The 20,474-nt window shown below is 39.1% G+C and overlaps 1 protein-coding gene across 3 annotated transcripts in view; it reads right to left on the bottom strand.

Annotated features, from left to right (window-relative positions):
* Hmcn1 (hemicentin 1) overlaps positions 1-20,474 on the bottom strand; it is a 427,483-nt gene that overhangs the window by 89,883 nt on the left and 317,126 nt on the right. For all 3 annotated transcript variants that reach the window (XM_029475879.1, XM_021160385.2, XM_029475883.1), the window contains 11 exons: positions 19,919-20,069; positions 17,367-17,561; positions 15,814-15,927; positions 11,776-11,963; positions 10,334-10,430; positions 5,182-5,343; positions 4,067-4,180; positions 3,760-3,962; positions 3,383-3,464; positions 3,144-3,275; positions 2,483-2,632 (listed from right to left, as the gene is read on the bottom strand). In XM_029475879.1, the coding sequence (XP_029331739.1) occupies positions 2,483-2,632; positions 3,144-3,275; positions 3,383-3,464; positions 3,760-3,962; positions 4,067-4,180; positions 5,182-5,343; positions 10,334-10,430; positions 11,776-11,963; positions 15,814-15,927; positions 17,367-17,561; positions 19,919-20,069 (1,588 nt within the window). The remainder of the gene's footprint in view (positions 1-2,482; positions 2,633-3,143; positions 3,276-3,382; positions 3,465-3,759; positions 3,963-4,066; positions 4,181-5,181; positions 5,344-10,333; positions 10,431-11,775; positions 11,964-15,813; positions 15,928-17,366; positions 17,562-19,918; positions 20,070-20,474) is intronic.

A 20,474-nucleotide genomic window follows, 5' to 3' on the forward strand; every position in this document is an offset into this window, starting at 1 on the left:
CCTTTCCTTTCCTTTCCTTTCCTTTCCTTTCCTTTCCTTTCCTTTCCTTTCCTTTCCTTTCCTTTCCTTTCCTTTCCTTTCTTTCCCTTTTTCCCTTTCCCTTTTTCCCTTTCCCCTTTCTCTTTTTTTCTTTCTTTCTTTCTTTCTTTCTTTCTTTCTTTCTTTCTTTCTTTCTTTCTTTTCAGTTTTTCGAGACAGGGTTTCTCTGTATAGCCCTTGGCTGTCCTGGAACTCACTTTGTAGATCAAGCTGGCCTCGAACTCAGAAATCTGCCTGCCTCTGCCTCCCAAGTGCTGGGATTAAAGGCGTGTGCCACCACGCCCGGCCAAACATGTCATTTCTAATTCAGAATTCTGCCTAGATTAGGACTGGCTATAGTCACCTTCATGAATTACTTTTAAATGTGAAAGACAGAGACACCGAATTACTTCAGTGTTCATGATATTCCTGTAACTGTTTAGTCACAGGAGCTGATGATAAATCTATCTTGTAGATAATTCATGGAACCAGGCTTAGATTAAGCCCCAGTGGGTTGTTGGTAATTCATATAGTTCAGGATAATCAACTTTTAATACATTTGGGTGTAAAGTCTCAGGAAAGCATGCATATTTGTTATTTGTCTATTGTCTAATTGTTATTTATTCTGGGAAATCAATGGACAGAGTATGCTTTTCAAGCTCCAATGGTTTCTGCTCTTCTTTTTAAATCTGGTCATCTGTGGCAATTAAAGATATTAACAACGATCAAAAAGCCAGGTTCATTTCCCAGCACCCACATGGTCGCTCACAACCATCTGTAACTCCAATTCCTGGGACTCTGATGTCTTCAGATATGCACGTGATGCAGACATACACTTAGGCAAAAAAACCTATATGGCTTAAGTATAAATTTTTAAAGGTCGGAAAGGAACCCATTGAGATTTCTGTTCTATAGAATTATAGAGATGTGCCAGGAGCAATTCATAATTGTTCTCAGGAACCTATCTGCCATGGCTTTCCTACCCTATATCTACTGCCATTATGAGAGTTGGAATCAGACCATGCTGGCCTGATAGTCAAACCAGGAAACTAACTCATCATGGCTACGAATCAGGATCTTTTTTGTTTGGTGAGTCAAGCCTGAGACATTTACTAACACAGCTGTGCTTCATCTCTTAAACGCCATTCTAGTCAACCAGGGATCATTGTAACACATTAGCAGAAGTTTACTGTTTTCAGAAGGGTGCTAAAAAATTTTGTCACTAGATATACTGCTGAGACATGTCCAAATTAGAGCCCATGTGTGTGCATTTTTCCTAGTTTTAAGACATTACATAAATATACTAAAATGAATTTTAGGAAATGTTTGGTCATACCAGCATATTTGTGATTTGAATTATTATTATTATTGATAATAATAACTGATAATAATAAGTATTATAATTAATAATTATATTAATTATTAATTATTACCAGTTATTATTGATGGTTATGTATAATCAAGCATTCAATTTATTTATTTTTCTTTAATTTTAGATTGCATTTTATTTATTTTGTGTATGTGAGTACATGTGTGCCCAAGTGCATGTGTGGAAGTCAGAGGACAACTTGTGGGAGTTGGTCCCTTCTTTCCACCGTGTGGCTCCATAGGCTCTCTCTAACTCAGGTCCTCGGACTTGGTGGAAGATGCCTTTCTTTCCTCACTTAGACATCCTGCTAGTCGTTAAGATATTGCATGTCTGAATAACCATTTTCCCCCTTTCTGTCTCTGAAATCTCAAAGCATCAGTGGTTATTGCACAGACCACTAATCAAAGTTCTTGTATTACAATTCCAGGGGGTTAGCTTTAAAACAGCAACAACAGATATATTATACTCAAGATCCAGGGTATAATTTATTAGAAATTCTCTAGCAATGGTAATGAAGTCAGGAAGCAAGACTCCCTATCATTTTGAATCAAATGCTTCACTCAGAGGTTTGCTGAAAATCAAGGTTTCCCCACAGTCCTCAACACTATGCCACCATGTAGGCATTGATCATTAAATATTTTCTGTGTGAATTAATATTCCTTATTCTCAGTACAAAATTTTGCAAGATTCCTGATTATTTGAAATTTACCTATTCCCACACCCATGATCAAATCATAGAATCATACAATCAACAATTAAATCTTACACATCTGTAAAAACCACTTATAGTCTTAGTCTGAAGTTAAATTATACTAAATAAAGAACTGCAGTTCTATAGAATATACCACAAAATGAAGTATTTTCATTAAACAAACAAAGAAACAAACAGAGATATCCTAAATTCTACATTTTTTCTTCCCAGATTTATGTGCAATAGAAAGCACTGGTAAATGCATGACAAAAGGTGTCAATATTTTCAGTGACCTCGAGGCATCCAAGCCTCTGATCAATGGTCTCTTTTAATCCAGGCCATTTTGTACTCTGAATGGTATATGACAAAGGAAGAGGGGACAGATTACAGTATTGTTAACATACCCTGAATGAAAAGGATAAAGTTTTTCTGAGCCTTTCCCTCCATATTGGATGCAACACACGTGTAGTTTCCACTGTTTGAACGCTGAGGTCGGGCGATCTGCAGTTTGCTTCCTCCAGACAAAATGTGAACTTCAAGGGGGTCAGAATTTTCTACAGGAAGAAATAAAGAGGAAACAGATAAAGAAATAAGATTGAAAGCCACCCTCTTCATGTAATAAATACACATTTCTTAAAAGTTTTTCCTTTGCATTTTATTGAGAATTATTTTTTGAAATATGAAAATTAAAAAAAAAAACTTTTATAATGGTGCATTCAGGTCTGTGATCTCAGCTAGTTGAGAGGCATGAGAGCTCAAGGCCACCCTGGGCTACTGAGCCAGACCGTGCCTCAAAACTAAAGACACCATTTTTGGAATGCTGGGGTGAACTGCAGTGGCAGGGACCTTGCCTTGAATGCATGAGGTCCTTGCTTCAATGGGCAGCACCCAAACAAAGCAAGTGTTTACTCAGAAGTCTACTTGATAAATTTATACTTCAGGGTATCAGACTTTCTTGAACTAACCACAGCTACGAATACAAAACTGAGAACCTGCTAACTTATAAATGTAGTGAATTATGTGCAAAACCAGGGAACCACAAAAATGTCCAAGTGTGTTTGTTACCTATAGGCTTGTGGTTCTTTAACCATGTTATGGTGGGAGGTGGGATCCCAGTGGCATCACAAGTCAATGTCACTGGATTGCTGATTGTCTCCACAATGACTTCTGTTTCCGGCCCTTCAATAGTGGGAGGCACTGTCAAAAGACAGAAGAAGACCACACACCATCATTAAGTTAATTCAAGGCATGATCTTTCATTTGCATATCTAGGGGAAAGAGTTGTATTGGAGGCAGATGCTCACCATATACATTGAGGTGGAAATTTTTATCATCTCGTCCTGCTACATTTATAGCTCTACATACATACTGGCCTGTGTCAGACACCTAAAAGAAAAAGATACTATTGTATGTGCTCCATTAAGTGATAGATGACCAATCACAAGGTTCAGGAGTCGATTAAATCATCAGTCATCTTTCTGCTTAACTGCCCCGCTTCTAGGCACCTTCAGAAATCCTGTTTCTTTCTTTATTTTCAGTGACAATAAGTTCAGTGGCATGGACCATGCACTTTTCCATGAACAGCATTGCTCATGGTGGTAAAAGGAGGAAGGCTCTTCCAGTTATCTCTTCCACAACCCCACTCGGAGGCACAATACTCAAACAAGGATCAAAGGTGCACCTCGGCTCGCCTGATGTGTAGCGTTTGTCCACCAGTTAAAATCTTCACGTTGGTAGAATCTGGTATCATCCGCCCATTCTTAGACCAGGTGATGACTGGAGGAGGCACAGCATTTGACTCGCATTCCAATGACACCGAGGTCCCCTCTCTTACATTCACTATAGAAAGAGACTCACTGCCGTGATCCTTGATGCTTGGGGGCACTGAGGCAGGAGACAAGAAGATTCAAATTACTTTTTCATCAAGTTGCTTAGCTAGAATATAGAATATGAAATGAAATTATATTACGGAGAGAGTAAAAACACACCGTGAACAGTCAGTGAAACTTTTTTCTTGCTTTCTCCAGCTTGGTTGATAGCAATGCAGGTATAGTCGCCTCCATCTGATATCTTGGCCCGGATAATCTGTAGAGTTCGACCACCTGGGGACAATATAATATAAAGACAGGTACAGAGGTTGTTTTAAGTTGTGTTGCTATTACATTGTGTGTGTGTGTGTGTGTGTGTGTGTGTGTGTGTGTGTTTGTTTGTGCATGCATTCACAAATGCACACATATGTGCATGTGCATGCGCATGTGCAAGCTCATTCACCTGTCATAGTGTAACAAGTGGATGTCAGAGGTCAACTTGTGGGAGTTGCTTCTCCCCTTCGGTCATGGGGGTCTCAGCAATTGAGGAAGTGCTTTCTGAGTTTAAATTCCCCATAGTACAGAGGTGATAGTTAGTCTTTCTGTAGTCTGTCATCTGTTTACCTCAGGTGAATCCAGCTTTTGACATTGCTACATGATGTCATCTGCAAATGTTGGGCTGTACTCACAGCTGTCTTGAGATGCATGTGAGGCAGAGGCTACAGAGGGACATCTGAACTCTGTTCATTCAAGGATGTATTGCTCACTGTCTATTCTTTTCAAAATGTTATTTTTCATTGACGAATTTATTTTTGAATGAATGTAGTATGCTAGAATAGGCAGAAGTCACAGGACACCATGTGGGAATAGGTTTTCTTTTTTCCCAACTTGTGGGTCCTGGGGATCAGATTCAGGTGGTCAGCCTTTACAGCAAGTCCTTTTAATTTCTGAGCCTTCATGCTGACCCTCACTCTCTAGCACATCTGTATCACCTACCTACATGTTTAACTACCTATCATCCATACGCGAGAAGATTCCAGTTCACTGAAAACAACCGATAAGTTTTTACACTGGCTAGTTACCATCTACACTAAGGAGCCCCAAGTTTTTCTGATCCTTAATTTCAAAATTTGCTGAAGACTCCATTACTGTACATATCTACTCTAACGGCTCTACTTGCTTACTGTGAACAAACAAAGGGAGAGAGACTCAACTTTGGAAAGAGAGTCAGTTGAAACGATCTTTGTTTAAAGTGGGGGGAAAGGCCCGCCGTAGGAGAGGAGTAAGCTCCTTACCAGGCATGGTGAGAACATTCGTGTTTGCCTGGATGGGCTCTTCATTCTTGAGCCAGCTGAGGTCAGGAGGGGGAAAACCAGAAACTTCACAGTTCAAAGAGATGAAGTGGTTCACAACCACAGAGAGATGTTCATGGTTAGGACCAATGACACTTGGAGGAACTGTGGAAGTATACATGTATATATTAAAAGTGAACCTTAAATCTTAAAAAAAACCCCAAAAACCAAGCAAACAACAACAAAAAATCCCTTCATTTAGGGCACTCATAAAATAAATAAATCTTTAAAATAAAAAACAAAAGTGAACTTTGATAGCATCAGAGACATATATTTTAATTTCTTGTGGTCTGTAAAAAGTAACAACCAAATTTATTTTGTTAAATACCCAGTGGTCTTTAATAGAATCTCTAATGATATCATCAAACCCATTTCCATCAGGTGTTTTTCTGAAATGAAAGACTGCTTCAGAGTTTTTAAAGTCAAAAAATTTCTGATCAGTCCAAGCATATAGTTTTTCAAAGTACAAAGTAACCTGATGGTTGTTTTTAAAAATTTTTATTTCTTATTATAGCAAAAATAATTTAAAGGCTTAACCAGAATTCCAGCATATCATATAGATTATCTTTGCAATGCAAATCCATGCAGCTTTCAAGAGAAACAAACACAGGAAGAAATAGACAGCACTACTGTTTATTGGTCAAACAACAACAACAAAGAATAAAAAAGCAAGAGTATTGAAGACAAAAAGCAGACTAAGAAAGATCAATATAAATGATTACCTGACATTTGTGAACATCATAAAATATGCACATGTGAGACTTGTTGTTTTATAGTAAGAACACCAAGAGTGCCAGATGTGGTGGTCAGTGCCTTTAATGTCAGCACTTGGGAGGCAGAATTAGGTGTAACTCTGAGAATCTGTGACCAGCCTAGTCTACACAGTGAGCCTCAGTCTATCCAGAGCTACATAGTAAGACCCTGTCTCAAAAACTAAAAATGATCACAGCAACAACACAACCCGCCCCTCCCCAGAAGGTGTCGTCCACATTCAAGTGATTTCTTACCAAGGGGAAAGAGAACACAGAGCAAGAATGGGCATGAAAACAACCAAAAGTAAAAGTAGAAGTGAGTCTTGGTCAGAAAGAGGAAACAATAAATACAAGCAATAAACACTATTGTATCTGTTATGTTAAAATTGAGGTTTAAAATCAACATTAAGGTTTCAGTATCAAAAGCAAATGCTGAGAAGGCAAACTCTTTCGTTTGACATGATGTGGTTTGGATTGCTTCAGCCATTGATTAACTCTAGAATTTGTTCATTGGCTAAATAGTTCTTGAGTCCTTAATGCATCACAGACATTGTGCTAGGCCTCACAAGGAGGGACACATGATTGACAATGATCCATGCTGCTAAAAATCTAATGGGAATCAGATTTCTGCATGTTTCAGAAAGAGCTGCAGGTTTCTTGGAGACAGATCTACGCCAGGCACTGGGTAGAACACTTTCCATTGGATTTTAACATACCTACGAGCTAGACACAATTCTTAATACCATAAATAGGGATTCGGAGATGTAGGAAGATTCGCATCTTGCCCACGCTTCTTGGAAAAAACAGGTCTAAAAATGAAGCAGCCAAGCTCTCAGTGTCTTTTGCTTAGCTACTTTCCTATACTGCCTAGGAATCAAAAGGCTCATGAATGTCAGTTGGAAGAAATGAGTGAGAACTGAACGTGTCCTCTAGATTCAGAAGGTCAAGCCTTAAATCCCGGGGCAGTTGCCCTTGGAACTGGGCCCTTTGAGGAAGTTAATCATGTCCAATGAGGCCCTGGGGCATGGCCTTGATTATTTAGGACTACTGTCATTTAGGAAGAGATACCCCGACACTAACCCTCATCAAGGATCCTCCTTTGGCATCAGGAGAATGATTACAGAAAGCCAGAAGTACTCAAATGCCGAAAAAAATTGACTGTAGGACGCCCCCATTGATTTTATTTTCAAGACAGGATTTCTCTGTGTAGCCCTGGCTGTCCTGCAGCTCACTCTGTAGACCAGGCTGGCCTTGAACTCAGAAATCTGCCTGCCTCTGCCTCCCAAGTGCTGGGATTAAAGTTGTGCACCACCACTGCCTGACAGATTCCCCCATTGATACATCTGCAGCACAACTCCTGCAGTTAAGGCTCAGAGAACATGGAAACAGGGGGAAGAGCTCAAGAGGCAGAGGATACTGACGGCTGTGAGATTGCGCCTTCCAACTATGACAGGAAAGCTACAGTCATGAAGTATCCACCACATAGCTACCGAACAAGATGGGAATAGTTCTAACAACAGTTGGCATGCTCACATAGACCAAGGAAATCTCATGGAACCCCATCTTTAGATGAAGATCTGCAAACACTCAAGAACTGCTGAAAGAGAGAGAATTATTTTTCCCAGGGATAAACCCCAGATTGGTTATCCACTACCAAGCGGTCAGCCTTGGGAACATCCACATGCAGGCAACAGACACCAAATGGACGCAGACTGCTGTTTTTAATATATGTAGTCATTTGTATGGATGTGGTTAGTGAATAAAGAGGATGTGGGAATGAATCTGGGTAGTGTAGGATGAGCAAGGGAGGAATGATGTAACTATGGTTTGTTTGTTTTTGGTTTTTGATTTTTTGAGACAGGGTTTTTCTGTGTGTAACTATGTTTTAATGAAATAAAATGATAAATAAGATGAAGAGACTCCAGCCAAGACATGCAAACAAACTTTACAGGCATGCTCACAAGAAAGACAATGTGAGGGCACATGAGGACAAAGCTGTAGTCAATCTATAAGCTGGGAAGTGACCTCTTCAGAAAGCACATACTTCTAGAACCTTCTTAAGCTTCTTAAGCTTCCTAGCTCTCAGAAGTGTAAGAAAATTAATTTCTGTGGTTAAAGTCACACAGAGCAGACTAAGACAAGACTCACTTGACATCTGAGGGGAAAGTAAAGGTATAGTGGTTATGGGGTAATAAGATAAGAAGAGGTGGCCTTCACAGTAAAGAAGGCCTGGCTCATGTTAGGAGTATGAATGTATAACTTCACCAATAATCCTGACTCTAAAATTTCCTCCAGCCTTAGGGAGTGACTTTGATATAGATACAGTGTGGATGTGAAAATCAGCATATATTACACATGAAAGAGTATTCCTAAGTAGAGAGCAACCAATTAGTCAATGTCTTGAATCCAACTGCCTGTGTAGAATGCTGCCTATACATTTGTGAATGTTATAACTTAGGGCATGTTTCTCAAACTTAGTGGTCCTTACATTTTCATCTATAATGGAGGAATCAAAAGCCAGCAAATGACTGAGATAATCACTAGAGATAATGGACAAAACCCACTTGACTTAGTACCTGGTACCCATTAAGCAGTTAGGAGAGTGACACTTAGTGATGCAGGGATGTGGGCTAAAAGGAGAGACGCCATTGCTGTTACTGTCTCATCCTCTTCTTAGTTATGGCCTCTCAGTAACCTCCCAGTGACCTCTATGTTACATGGAACTCGCCAGTTCAGCAAAACCAATAGCCAACTAACCCCAGGAAGCCTCCTGTCTCCACCTCTCCTGGGCTTGGACTACAGGTACGGTACAAGCAGAATTTTGCGTGGGTGCCAGGGATTGAACTCATGTGGATTAAGGGCTTTACTGGCTGAGCCATCTCCCCAGCTCCTCAACACGTTTAATATCTGTTGTGCTATATTGATAAGCACATGTGCATTAATAATAATCACATTTGTTCAATCTGTTCGTCCCATGGACCCATACTCCTTTTGGCTTAGGTCAGATACAGATTGGGGACCTAGCTCAGAAGCAGAGCGCTTGCTCAGGAAGCTTCAGGATTGACCCCTTACACTGCAAAAAGTTAGAGCCGATGAACAACTTGCCCAGTGGAGTGCTCCTCACTACACCACCTAAAAAGTATTCAGTAAGTACCTATAGTGTATAAGCTATAAGTGTGAGGAATATAACGAAGACTTATTATACAAATAGCAAATATCAGTATGTTTAATATGCTTCATATATTATATCAAAAAGAACATGTTATGCCAAATGAAAACTTTTGAAAACAACATTTTACTTTTGAAAAATTTTTAATTATGTGTACTTGTGTGTGGAGGGGCATGGGCACGTGAGTGTGGGTGCTCACGAAGGTCAGAGGTATCAGATTCAGCTGGCGCTGGTTTTATAGGCAGCTGTGAGCCACCCAATGTAGGTGCTGAGAGCTGAGGTCAGGCCCTCTACACAACAGTTCATGCTCTTTATCAGCAAGCCTTCCTTCAGGCCCCAAATGGAAGCTTTTTGAGATGATAATTATCCCTTTTAGATGTTCCTAGAATGAACTAGAATTTCATGCAAAGTGGATCTGTAATAATTCTCATTGTTCTAATTTCATACTTTTTAAGTGGCCTTTTTATGATAGACATCTAGTTCCCCTCCCCACTTTACTTAGTAAACCAATAATTATGGAGTGTCCATTATGTGTGAAAAATTAAAATTTAACACAATTTAGATATGCATGGTTTTTAAAAGGAATTATTTAACTCTACAAGGTGGTCTTTTCTATTCAGGGAGCATATTGCACATTCGAAGGATGCAGTTCATGAAACTCTGCAATTGAAGACAGGGGCAGAAGACGACACTTCCATGAGCAGAAGACACACACTCATCTTTACCTTCACATGGACATATCGCCTTGCATAATGCTTTCTCCTGAGGCAGTGGCTCTCAACCTTCCCAGTGCTGCACCCCTTAATACAGTTCCTCATGTGGTGGTGACCCCTAGTCATAAAATTATTTCATTGCTATTCTGTAACAGTAATTTTGTTACTGTTATGAATTGGTAATTTAAATATCTGACATGCAGGATATCTGATATGCAACACCAAAGAGGTCATAACCCTTAGTTAGAGACCCTCTGGCCTGGAGGATGAAAATAACTATAAAAATGGGCTGTCTAGAAGATTTATATTCTGGAATTGCTGCTGGAAAGAGAGGAGAGTGAATGAATGAGTCTTCACACATTGATCAAGTCAGAAATAGAACACAGGCTGTAGACTCTGAAGCCTGGTTTCCTTGCCTTTTAAAGCAGAGCCTAATAGATGCTGGGGCCCTGAGCTCTTACCATGAACGTTGAGGTTAAAGTATTTCTTGGCACTCCCAGCAGTGTTCTCTGCGACACACACATACCTTCCAGTATCTGTTATTTGAGCATTTAGAATCTAAAGGAAAATGAAGACATAGCAACTGAAATTGTTAATAAAGGAACTTTTAATATTTTGCCTTTTAGAACAAACAAGATGCATCCTTTCTAGTAAACGCCAGATGAGCATAAAGACATGGTGCTGCTGCACATGCCAGCAATGGGGCTGCTTTCCATTAAGTAGGTCAAGCACACACATATGTATGTATAAAACTTACGATCAGAAGAGGTGATTTTTTTTACACATACCTGTTGTATTTTGATTGCAAATTATTCCAAATTATATCCCCAGTTCCCTGTCTATGAATCTGCAAAGTGATTTGGAATTTCTTCCTAAGATATGGCTTTGTGAATGGCTCTTGCCAGAAGCATGTGCCGGGTAATGGTGCCATCTCACTTGAGTTCAGCACAAGTGTACACTGTTGCTCACTTTATTTGTAACTCTGCCACTACCATGTGAGGAAGCAGGACTTGCCTGGTGCAGGGTGAGGGATAACACTGACTCCCATTGCATTCTAAGACTCCAGATAGATAAGCCCAGCAGGCCTTCAACCGACAGCACTGCAGGCACTTGAGTAAGCCCAGCCGAGATCTGCAATATCATCTATAGAAACAGTGGACTTACAAGCTATGTAAATTCTTATTGTAATAAGTTATTGGGTTTTGAAGGGGTTTGTTTTATGTATCAGTACCTAGCTATTATAGAACAGAATGTTTATTATAAAGATCCATCTATGCATCTACAGCTCTCTATATAAAAACATTTAGGCATTTTGGTACAGGCTGTATGGTCATCAGGTAGGTATATTCAAATGTGGATAATGCTTTTAAGAAAAATTCAAGTTTATAAGCAGTGATTTTTGCTAGTAATTTAATTACACTCTATTCTAGCAAAAGAACTGATATATGTCTATACATCCCAACTTTCTTTAAGGACATTTGAATGGAAACAAATGGACATATAAATGGACAAATAGCAGTACAGTATATTTACATGGCTCAAATGATGACTTCTTACTGCCTGTGCCAACACAGAACAGACTTAATTTGTATGAAGCCTTTACCACTTAGAATGATCTCATCACATACATGCAATGGAAAGATTTAAACAATAGTTTTTTAATCAAAGATTATGTTGTTAAACTTAGGTGTGTTTGTATGTAGAGATATTCTGGAAGAATTTATACAATAGTGTCACTGAGGTCATGTCTAATTGTAGGAACAGAGTAGAGAGTGATACTGTATGGTTGATGGTTAATGAGCTGCATAAATATGTTCATAAACTAATACTTTTATCAATCTGGAAGACAATTATCATGATGTCCAAAACACTGCTTTAAAATTAGATTGTTTCCCCCTTTTACCTGAAGACTCCTGCCATCAGACAGGAACTTATGATGTTCATCTTCTAACAAGGGCTGTCCATCTTTTTGCCAGTAATTTCTCGGTGCTGGGCTACCGCTGGATGAACATTCCATCTGTGTACTCTTGTTCACTAGCACGGTGACCTCTTCTGGCAGATCACTGTTTGCTCCCTTGATAACTGGTGGCACTAAGGAAAGGTTGTGACAGAGAGATTCTGATGGGCAACAACGGCTTTAGTAAGGCATGTTACACCACATTGTCATCAGGACAAGCCAGATGAATTACAGCTTTTAGAGTGTATCTGTGAGGTTAAGTTAGTCTTTGTAAGGGAATAACCTGGGCTATTCTAAGCTCCTAGCCTCAGCATCAGTGGAACAGGCATTGCATCACTGGAAGCTTGGTTAGATATCATATTCATGAACCTTACACACACCTCCTCCATAGCTGAGAAGGGCCAAGGAATGGATAGTTGAAAAAGCTCCGCAGATGTTACTCAAGCACATTAAAGTCTGAGAAACGCTGTGCTAGATTCCCCTACACATTTAAAATAGTGCACTATAATTTATACTCACTGCACTTTTGAAAAGTCACACATTACCTGTAGAGTAAAATCTGGGGAATGGTACAGTAAATTGGAAGATGGCGTTGGCAAGACTTATAAAAAAAGATATTTATTTTCAAAGTAAGTGATCATTGTGAAGCTTGATTAATTTTTGTCGCACTGTTAAAACACATGAGGTTTTCAACAACAAGCGTATGTTTACTGTGGACTCAGCCTTATTGTATTTGCTTCTCTAACAATTAAGTTGAAATTCTTTATAGAAAATAATACTACAAAGTACACAGCAAAAATTCAATGTTAGTTTGCATGCATTCACATTTGTATTTACACCATTTACATTTGTGTTTACTGACAGCCTCTGTCTTCTATGCTGTATCCTCGGTGTGAAGAAGGACAGGACCTGTCACACTGAGCAATCAATAGATATTTGTCAAACAAATACAATATGAAGTTGGATGTCTACCTTTGTTATTTCATAGAAAACTCTAGACTTTCTACCTTTCCCTCTTTAGAGTCAGTCCATTAGCCCCTCTCAAGGTTACTTTCTTTATACCCACCCCACACATCACATTGTGTCATTTAAGTGACACATCACTATGGTGCTAGTACTTGGAGCTCTGTGGCTTTCCAGCACCCACAGTGTGTACCTATGACATCTGCTTCAACTTCCAGACAGGACACACTGTGTTTTTTTAAACACTCGTGTCTCCAGGATTCTGATGGTGATGACGGAAAGCAATGAAGGAGTCCAATGGTTGCTACTATAACTGTCAGATCTCCACAGCAGACTACTGCTGACTTCTGTTTGCCACAGGCTGTCATTCCAAGCCTTCCCTGTTTATTTTATGCTTATACTAAAAAAGGATTGCTAAATATATTTGATATACATTTCATTGTGTCCTTTTTCTTTTTTTAATTTATTTTTTTAAATTAGGTATTTTCTTCATTTACATTTCCAATGCTATCAAAAGTCCCCCAGACCCTCCCCCCTCTCCTCCCCACCCACTCCCATTTCTTGGCCCTGGCGTTCCCCTGTACTGAGGCATATAAAGTTTGTAAGACCAAGGGGCCTCTCCTCCCAGTGATGGATGACTAGGCCATCTTCTGATACACATGAGCTCTGGGGGGTACTAATTAGTTCATATTGTTGTTCTACCTATAGGGTTGTAGACCCCTTCAGCTCCTTGGGTGCTTTTCTTTCTGCTCCAAGAGCTCTCCTGTTCCTTACTCCATTACTTTGATTTACACCCTTGGCCCTTACTCTATCAATTTCTCCACCCTGCCTTCTCCATTCATTCTTTTTTTTTTTTTTTCCTGAGACAGGGTTTCTCTGTGTAGCCCTGGCTGTCCTGGAACTCACTCTGTAGACCAGGCTGGTCTCGAACTCAGAAATCCGCCTGCCTCTGCCTCTCTCCATTCATTCTTGACACTGTACTAGGTTTCTTTGTATCTATCTTTGTCTGTGGGTAAGTTCAAATCTCTAACATTTGTTCTTGCCAGCCAGCTCCATTCTACCCCCCACCCCCCACCCCCCACCCCCGAGACAAGGTTTCTCTGTATAGCCCTGGCTTTCCTGGAACTCACTCTGTAGACTAGACTGGTCTCGAACTCAGAAATCTTCCTGCCTTTGCCTCCCAAGTGCTGGGATTAAAGGCATGCACCACCACTGCTCGGTATCCATTCTACCCCTTGTCTTTATTTCATTATGTCAAAACAATGCTCAAAAATTATCCTTGTTCTGTGGTTTCAAAGTGAATCACACAACCTACACCCACAGACTTGAAGTCTCAAAGCCAAAGGCTTTTTATTTTCTGAAACCCATTTTCATGCTCAGCACTGAAAACTCATCAGTTGGCAATTTTTCTAATAACTGGAATACAGGCATAATCATTTACTGGGTTCCCTCATTCCTTGACTGTCTCCTATTCTGTTTTCTTTCTTTTATCTACCAATGGTTCCCTATGGTTTTCTTAGGAATTCTTGTCTTTTAATATCACTTGTCTAGGGGCAGCTGTTGGATGTACAGTCTGGGTTTAGTCCTTGTCCTTTGTGATGGTTCCTTGATTTTAATTGCCCGGTCATCATTTTACATGGACATTCTGGGATCATGTTAGATTTATCACACCAGAACCAACATTGACATCCAACCTTTCAATTCTGTTTTCCCAGGAACTCTTCTTTTATTGACCTTGTTATCATTTTCTTAATCACCTGGCACCAAAGTCCCAGTCACACTCTGAGATGAGTGTCTAATCTCTCAAAGGATGTCAACATTTTCTGTATATATTTAAAAAACCTTTCAGTTTTACTGTGTGTTGACTAGGCTTTGGCAACGTGGCACAAAATTGAGGCATAGCTAGGAAGGGGGAGTCTCAGCTGAGGAGATCTCGTCAGAGTGGACTGTTAGGCAAGACTATGGGGACATTATCTTGACTAGTGATTGATGTGGGAAGACTCAGCTTACTGTGGGAGGTGGCATCCCTATGCAGATTGTCCTGGGTTGTGTAAAAAAGCAAGGCTGATCAAGCCCTAAGGAACAATTCAGTAAGCAGCAATCTTGAAAGGAAGGCTCCTGCTTCAGTTCCTGTCTCCTTGTTCCTGCTTTGAGCTTCTGCCTTAGCTTCAGTTAATAGCCTTGAGATAGGTAAATGGAATAAACACTTTCCTCCTTAGGTGGTTTTTGGTCATGGTTTTTATCACACTACAAAGCGAACCAGAATAGATTGATTCCTATATATCCTCATGGCCATTCCCCAGCTTAGCCTCCTCCAATACAGAAACTCCTATTTCTAATAATGAGTTGTTTTAAGGACATAATACGTCTTCTACTTGATGTCCATGTATCAGATGGGAATGATTCTGCTTCAAGAGCAGGCGTAATGTAGTCTCATTACTAGAATGTGACTGTGGTGGACTCAAAGATGCATAGGGGATTCACACGAAGAACAATCAATTCTAGGACTTCACTTATAAATATTAGACAGGAAACCTTTCATTCAATATGAAACCGGGAAGAAGTGAATTGAGCGCTGCTAAAGTCCACCTCGCTGCCCAAGGCAACCACCTGCCTGATGGTCACATTAACAACAATAATAAAAAAGTCAAGAGGAACAGAAAGGTAAAATCTGGATAGCTTTCACCTAGTTTGAGCCAAGGAAGTCAGAAATGACTGCTTGCAGATTACTCTAGGACTTTACCAAATTTGTGAATCAATAATCTTTGTTCTCTCTTGCTCCTCTCTCCCTCCCCATTTCTATCCTTCCCTCTCTTCCTCCCTCCAATTTTATTATTTGAGGTCTTAGAAGTCCTGATTAATGCAGTCTCAGTTTACACACAAGACAGTAGCACTTAGAAGTATCATTATCTATTACCTTTATAGCTTCTAAAGTGTTCGGGTGGCATCCTTTAAACATTAGTCATTGGAAAATATTTCGGAGTAAAAAAATGCTTAATCAACAAAAGAGAGCCAACTTACAGAGCACATGGACGTCATACTGAAGGGAGTCTTCCCCAGCTTCATTCACAGCCACACATGTGTATCTCCCGGCATCTTCTACCTTAGCCCGAGGAATCTGCAGCACCCGTCCTCCTGGAAATATATATCCTCGTATGTTAGGGTGAACAGAGATCATGAACAGAGCTATGCTTCCCCCCCCACCCAGATCTAATGACAAACATTTATTTATGTTTTTGTCAACGTTAGCACTTTCTTTAATCATTCTAGTTTTATCTTGGACAATATCCATCTTCAAAGCCAATATTACATTGCTAACACGTGACCTGATACTGTACTATAAGTCAGAATTTTTGAGAAAGAAATCGCTGGTGTCAGTTTTTTGAGAAGGGAGAAGGCTGCCCTAAGCCTTCCATTATGCTCCATGTGGAATGTTACTGTATGGTGATGCTTTGTTCTTGCTGTTTTTAAATATTCTTCATTGATGTTTCCAATGTTTCCTATAAAACCTCATTTAATTACACATAACCAGGGCTCTAAAGAGTAAAGTGTACTTTAGAGTTCATATGCAATACCAGGGAAAAAAGCTCTTATGTATTTGTAAACTTTTTAATGTTGATAATAAAATTTAGGGAAAGGTTGTAACAGTCACATTAAAATTTGCACCTATGATAACCAATTATTTTTGTTGCATATCATTTTATTTATCTCCTGCTACTGTATGGATAGGATATTTTCATAAGCTATTTCAATAAGTTGAAGGCATGGTGACTTCTCAAAATCATATACTCACAGATCTAAATGTCATAGAAATAAATATAATCCTTCCTAAAACTATAGTACAACAACCAAAAACCAGGAAATTTAGAGTTAATGAAAAATTACTTAATTCCACATCCTCTTTTAGATTATTGTCACAGTTAGCTTTTTTATAGTCCATTTTTCCTAGGCCTTGATCAATTAATGTCATATAGTACATAGAACTATCATGTCTGTTTCTTCCATTTTTATGTTTTACGTTATAAAGATATTATGTCTGTTGACTTGAGTTAACTTTGAATATATTATATACTGCATTGGCTCTAAAGGTACAGTTTATGAGTTTTAACAAACCCTGATATTTGAATACTTGTGATAATTACACTGAAGCCTTGAAAATATTATTCTAAAAACTTTAACCATCGTTTCCATCAACCGACCATGTAATAATTAAAACTAAGTCTTTATAATTGCTAATGAAATGTAATCAAATTAATTGATAAATCAAATAATAACTATTTGCAAACATACAGTTGAATTTAAATTAATGATGCATAGAAACCAAACTAAGGACATCAATATAGAAAAAGAGGCAGGAAGAAGTCTAAGAACTTACATAAGTTGATTAAAGCATGGAATAGATTTAGAAAGTGAGCTAAAAGGTTCTTTGTCAAGTTCTCAAGGTATGCTCATCCACATATGCAAGACATGTCATCCAGCAACCCAAACTTGAGTTAGATTACAGTGAACTGACCTAATAAATGAGAAGAGACACACTCGGCAGAGATTTGTGCTTTTTATGTGGCAGTGTTTACCTGGTAAAATCAATACTCGGTCACTGGAGGTCAGAGGTCGGCCATCTTTGTACCATGTCAGAGTTGGTGGAGGCGCAGCATTTGTCTCACAGTGCAGAGAAATGGGGTTGTTGATGATCACGTCTTTGGTTTCACCGCTCCTGCCGGTATCTAACATGTTTCCTATTTCCCAGAGTTTCTGAAAACTTGGAGGAACTGCGGAGGGAAAGCATGGCCTCAGTTCAGTGTGACAGTCATGCTTTTCCCATCCAAGATTTCAACTGAGTCTCAACAGACAATCTGTAGATTTGGTAAGTTAGATGATGCTTTCCAACAGCAGCCAAAGACTAGCCATCAGTTAGTCATGTGGAGGGATAAAGGCTATGGTGCTGAGTCTGCATTTGTCTTTACTGTTTGTGTAAAAAGGCTCTGCTGATTAACCAGCATTGCAGCCCACATTGGAGGAGAGATGTGGTGAGAAATGTGATTGCTGCAGGAAAAGCTACGTTGGAGGCACACATAAAAGAATGTCTGGGTTCATTTGATAACAGTATCAATGATTTGTCTTATGAAGGAAGTTCAATAAGATGAACAATCAGGACTAAGCTATTAAAAATAGAATATTCTCATTATTTTCTGACAGTGGATGTGAACTTTATTAGCAGTAAACTAGCAATTCATTAAAGACATTTCAAAAGTATGTGACCTGAACGTTCAAGGTTTAGACACATATGAAAAATCCAAGATTGATGATAATTTTATGTACTCAGGTGTTAAGTAAAGTGCTATCTATGAATAATAATGAAAACTTGGAGACAACCTGGACTCTAGGAGTCTGGTTAAATTAATATATTTGAGTATAGAGTTGATGAGATAGGCAAAGTCTTAAAAGTCATGTTGAGGGCTGGGATAAGGCTCAGAGAGAGGGAGAATTTCTTTAGCATGCATAAGGTGCCTTGAACTGGTGAAAATAATTCGACTGGTGAGTGGTAACACTCAGAAAAACAGTGCCAACAATAGTAGGCATTAGTTCTTAATGACTTTAGGAATAGCTTAGGTGCCTTGTCTTAGGTTCTATTCTTAGCAAACCAAGGGGCATTAATTTTAAAGGAAAATAATGGACACTTTAAGCATTTTGAGTACGTGTCTAAGACACAAAGTTTATAGGTATACCCATCCAGATCAGTCTACTCTGAATCCATTATTAATGCCTTTATTGCCTTCTATACAATAATATTACATGATATATAACTTTCATGATAGAATGTTAGTACAATGTTGATGTAAGAGAAGTTGCTATTGCCTACTGGAATTGAAGTTGTCACTTAAAATACCAGGAGGAAATGCATAAAAGAAGAACGATAAGGGTTAGAGAGATGGTTCACAGGTTAAGAGCACTTGTTAGTGTAGAGGACCAAGGTTCAGTTCCCAGAACCTACATGGTGGCTCACAACCATCCATAATGAGATCTGATGTCCTCTTCTGGAGTGTCTGAAAACAGCTACAATGTACTTACATATAATAAATAAATAAATCTTTAAAAAATTCTAAAAATGTATGAATGGATTATTCTTTCCTATAATTTCTTTGTATAAAATTTCCTCCGAATACCCAAGATACAATTCACAGACCAAATGAAGGTCAAGAAGAGGGAAGACCAAAGTGTAGATTCTTCAGTTCTTCTGGGGGGGGGGGGACAAAATACCCATGGGAGGAGATACAGAGACAAAGTGTGAAGTAGAGACTGAAGGAAAGGTCATCCAGAGACTGTCCCACCTGGGGAACCATCCTATATACAATCACCAAACCCAGACACTATTGTAGATGCCAACAAGTGCTTGCTGACAGGAGCCTGATAAAGCTGTCTCCTGAGAGGCTCTGCCAGTGTCTGACAAATAGAGATGGTTACTTGCAGCCAACCATTGGACTGAGCATAGGGTCCCCAATGGAGGAGCTAAAGAAGGGACCCAAGGAGCTGAAGGGGCTTTCAGCCCCATAGGAGGAACAACAATATGAACCAACCAGTACCCCCAGAGCTCCCAGGGACTAAACCACCAACCAAAGAGTAGACATGTAGGGACCCATGGCTACAGCTGCATATGTAGCAGAGGATGGCCTCAATGGGAGGAGAGGCCCTTGGTCCTGTGAAGGTTTGATGCCCCAAAGTACGGGAATGCCAGGGCCAGGAAGTGGGAGTAGGTGGGTTGGTAAGCTGGAGAAGGGGGAGGGGATAGGGAGTTTTGGGAGGGGAAACCAGGAAAGGGGATAACATTAGAAATGTAAATAAAGAAAAACCTAATAAAAATAAATAACAGAGAAATTCAAATCCCAAAACAGAAAAATATCTTATTAAAAAATAAATAAATTATTGCCTAGCCATAATTAAAGCCCACCAGCCACTAAAATAGAGGGCAACATCTAATAACTTCTCAATCCTAAACCAACACAGAAAAAAATTCATAATGACCTTATAGTATTATGAGAAGAAAATGATTCTAAAATAAACCAAGTCAAATCCCTTTTCCATTACATTCACAGAGAGTGAAAACTGTTCTGAATAAGTATAATACTACCTTGTATATTCACATCAAAATCCAACTCATCTTCGCCTGCAAGGTTAGATGCCACACAGGTATATCGTCCAGTGTCTGAGATTTGAGCTTCCTTTATTTGAAGAGTGTGTCCACTTGCAGCGATGGTAACATGATCATTCGATTTAAGGGGCTGTGATTCAATTATAACAATGTCAGCATTGAATGCACTAATAAAGCTAAGATACCCTGCAAATGATCAATAGTATGATTCTTTAATTAATGGAGATAGGTAAAAAATATTCAAGATAACAGTAATTAATTTAATTCGATCAAATTGTTTTCTGAGTAATTTTTATCTCTTGAAAATTATAGCTGATACAGTTCACATCAGCCAGGTAATTGTGGCAGATGCATTTATATATTCTTTATAATAGAAAACATGTTCTTAGCATCATGTCCATTTATCCATGAGAGCAAAAGTGTCTCCAGATAATCTTATCAGGTATTTAAATATTTAAAAAGTGTGTCTTGTTGATAGTTTTGTAGAAACTGTAATAAAGAAAACTTTATTAAAAGTTGAGAACATTATCACAAT

The sequence above is a fragment of the Mus caroli genome, chromosome 1, assembly GCF_900094665.2.
Source record: "Mus caroli chromosome 1, CAROLI_EIJ_v1.1, whole genome shotgun sequence".
Taxonomy (NCBI): Eukaryota; Metazoa; Chordata; class Mammalia; order Rodentia; family Muridae; genus Mus; species Mus caroli.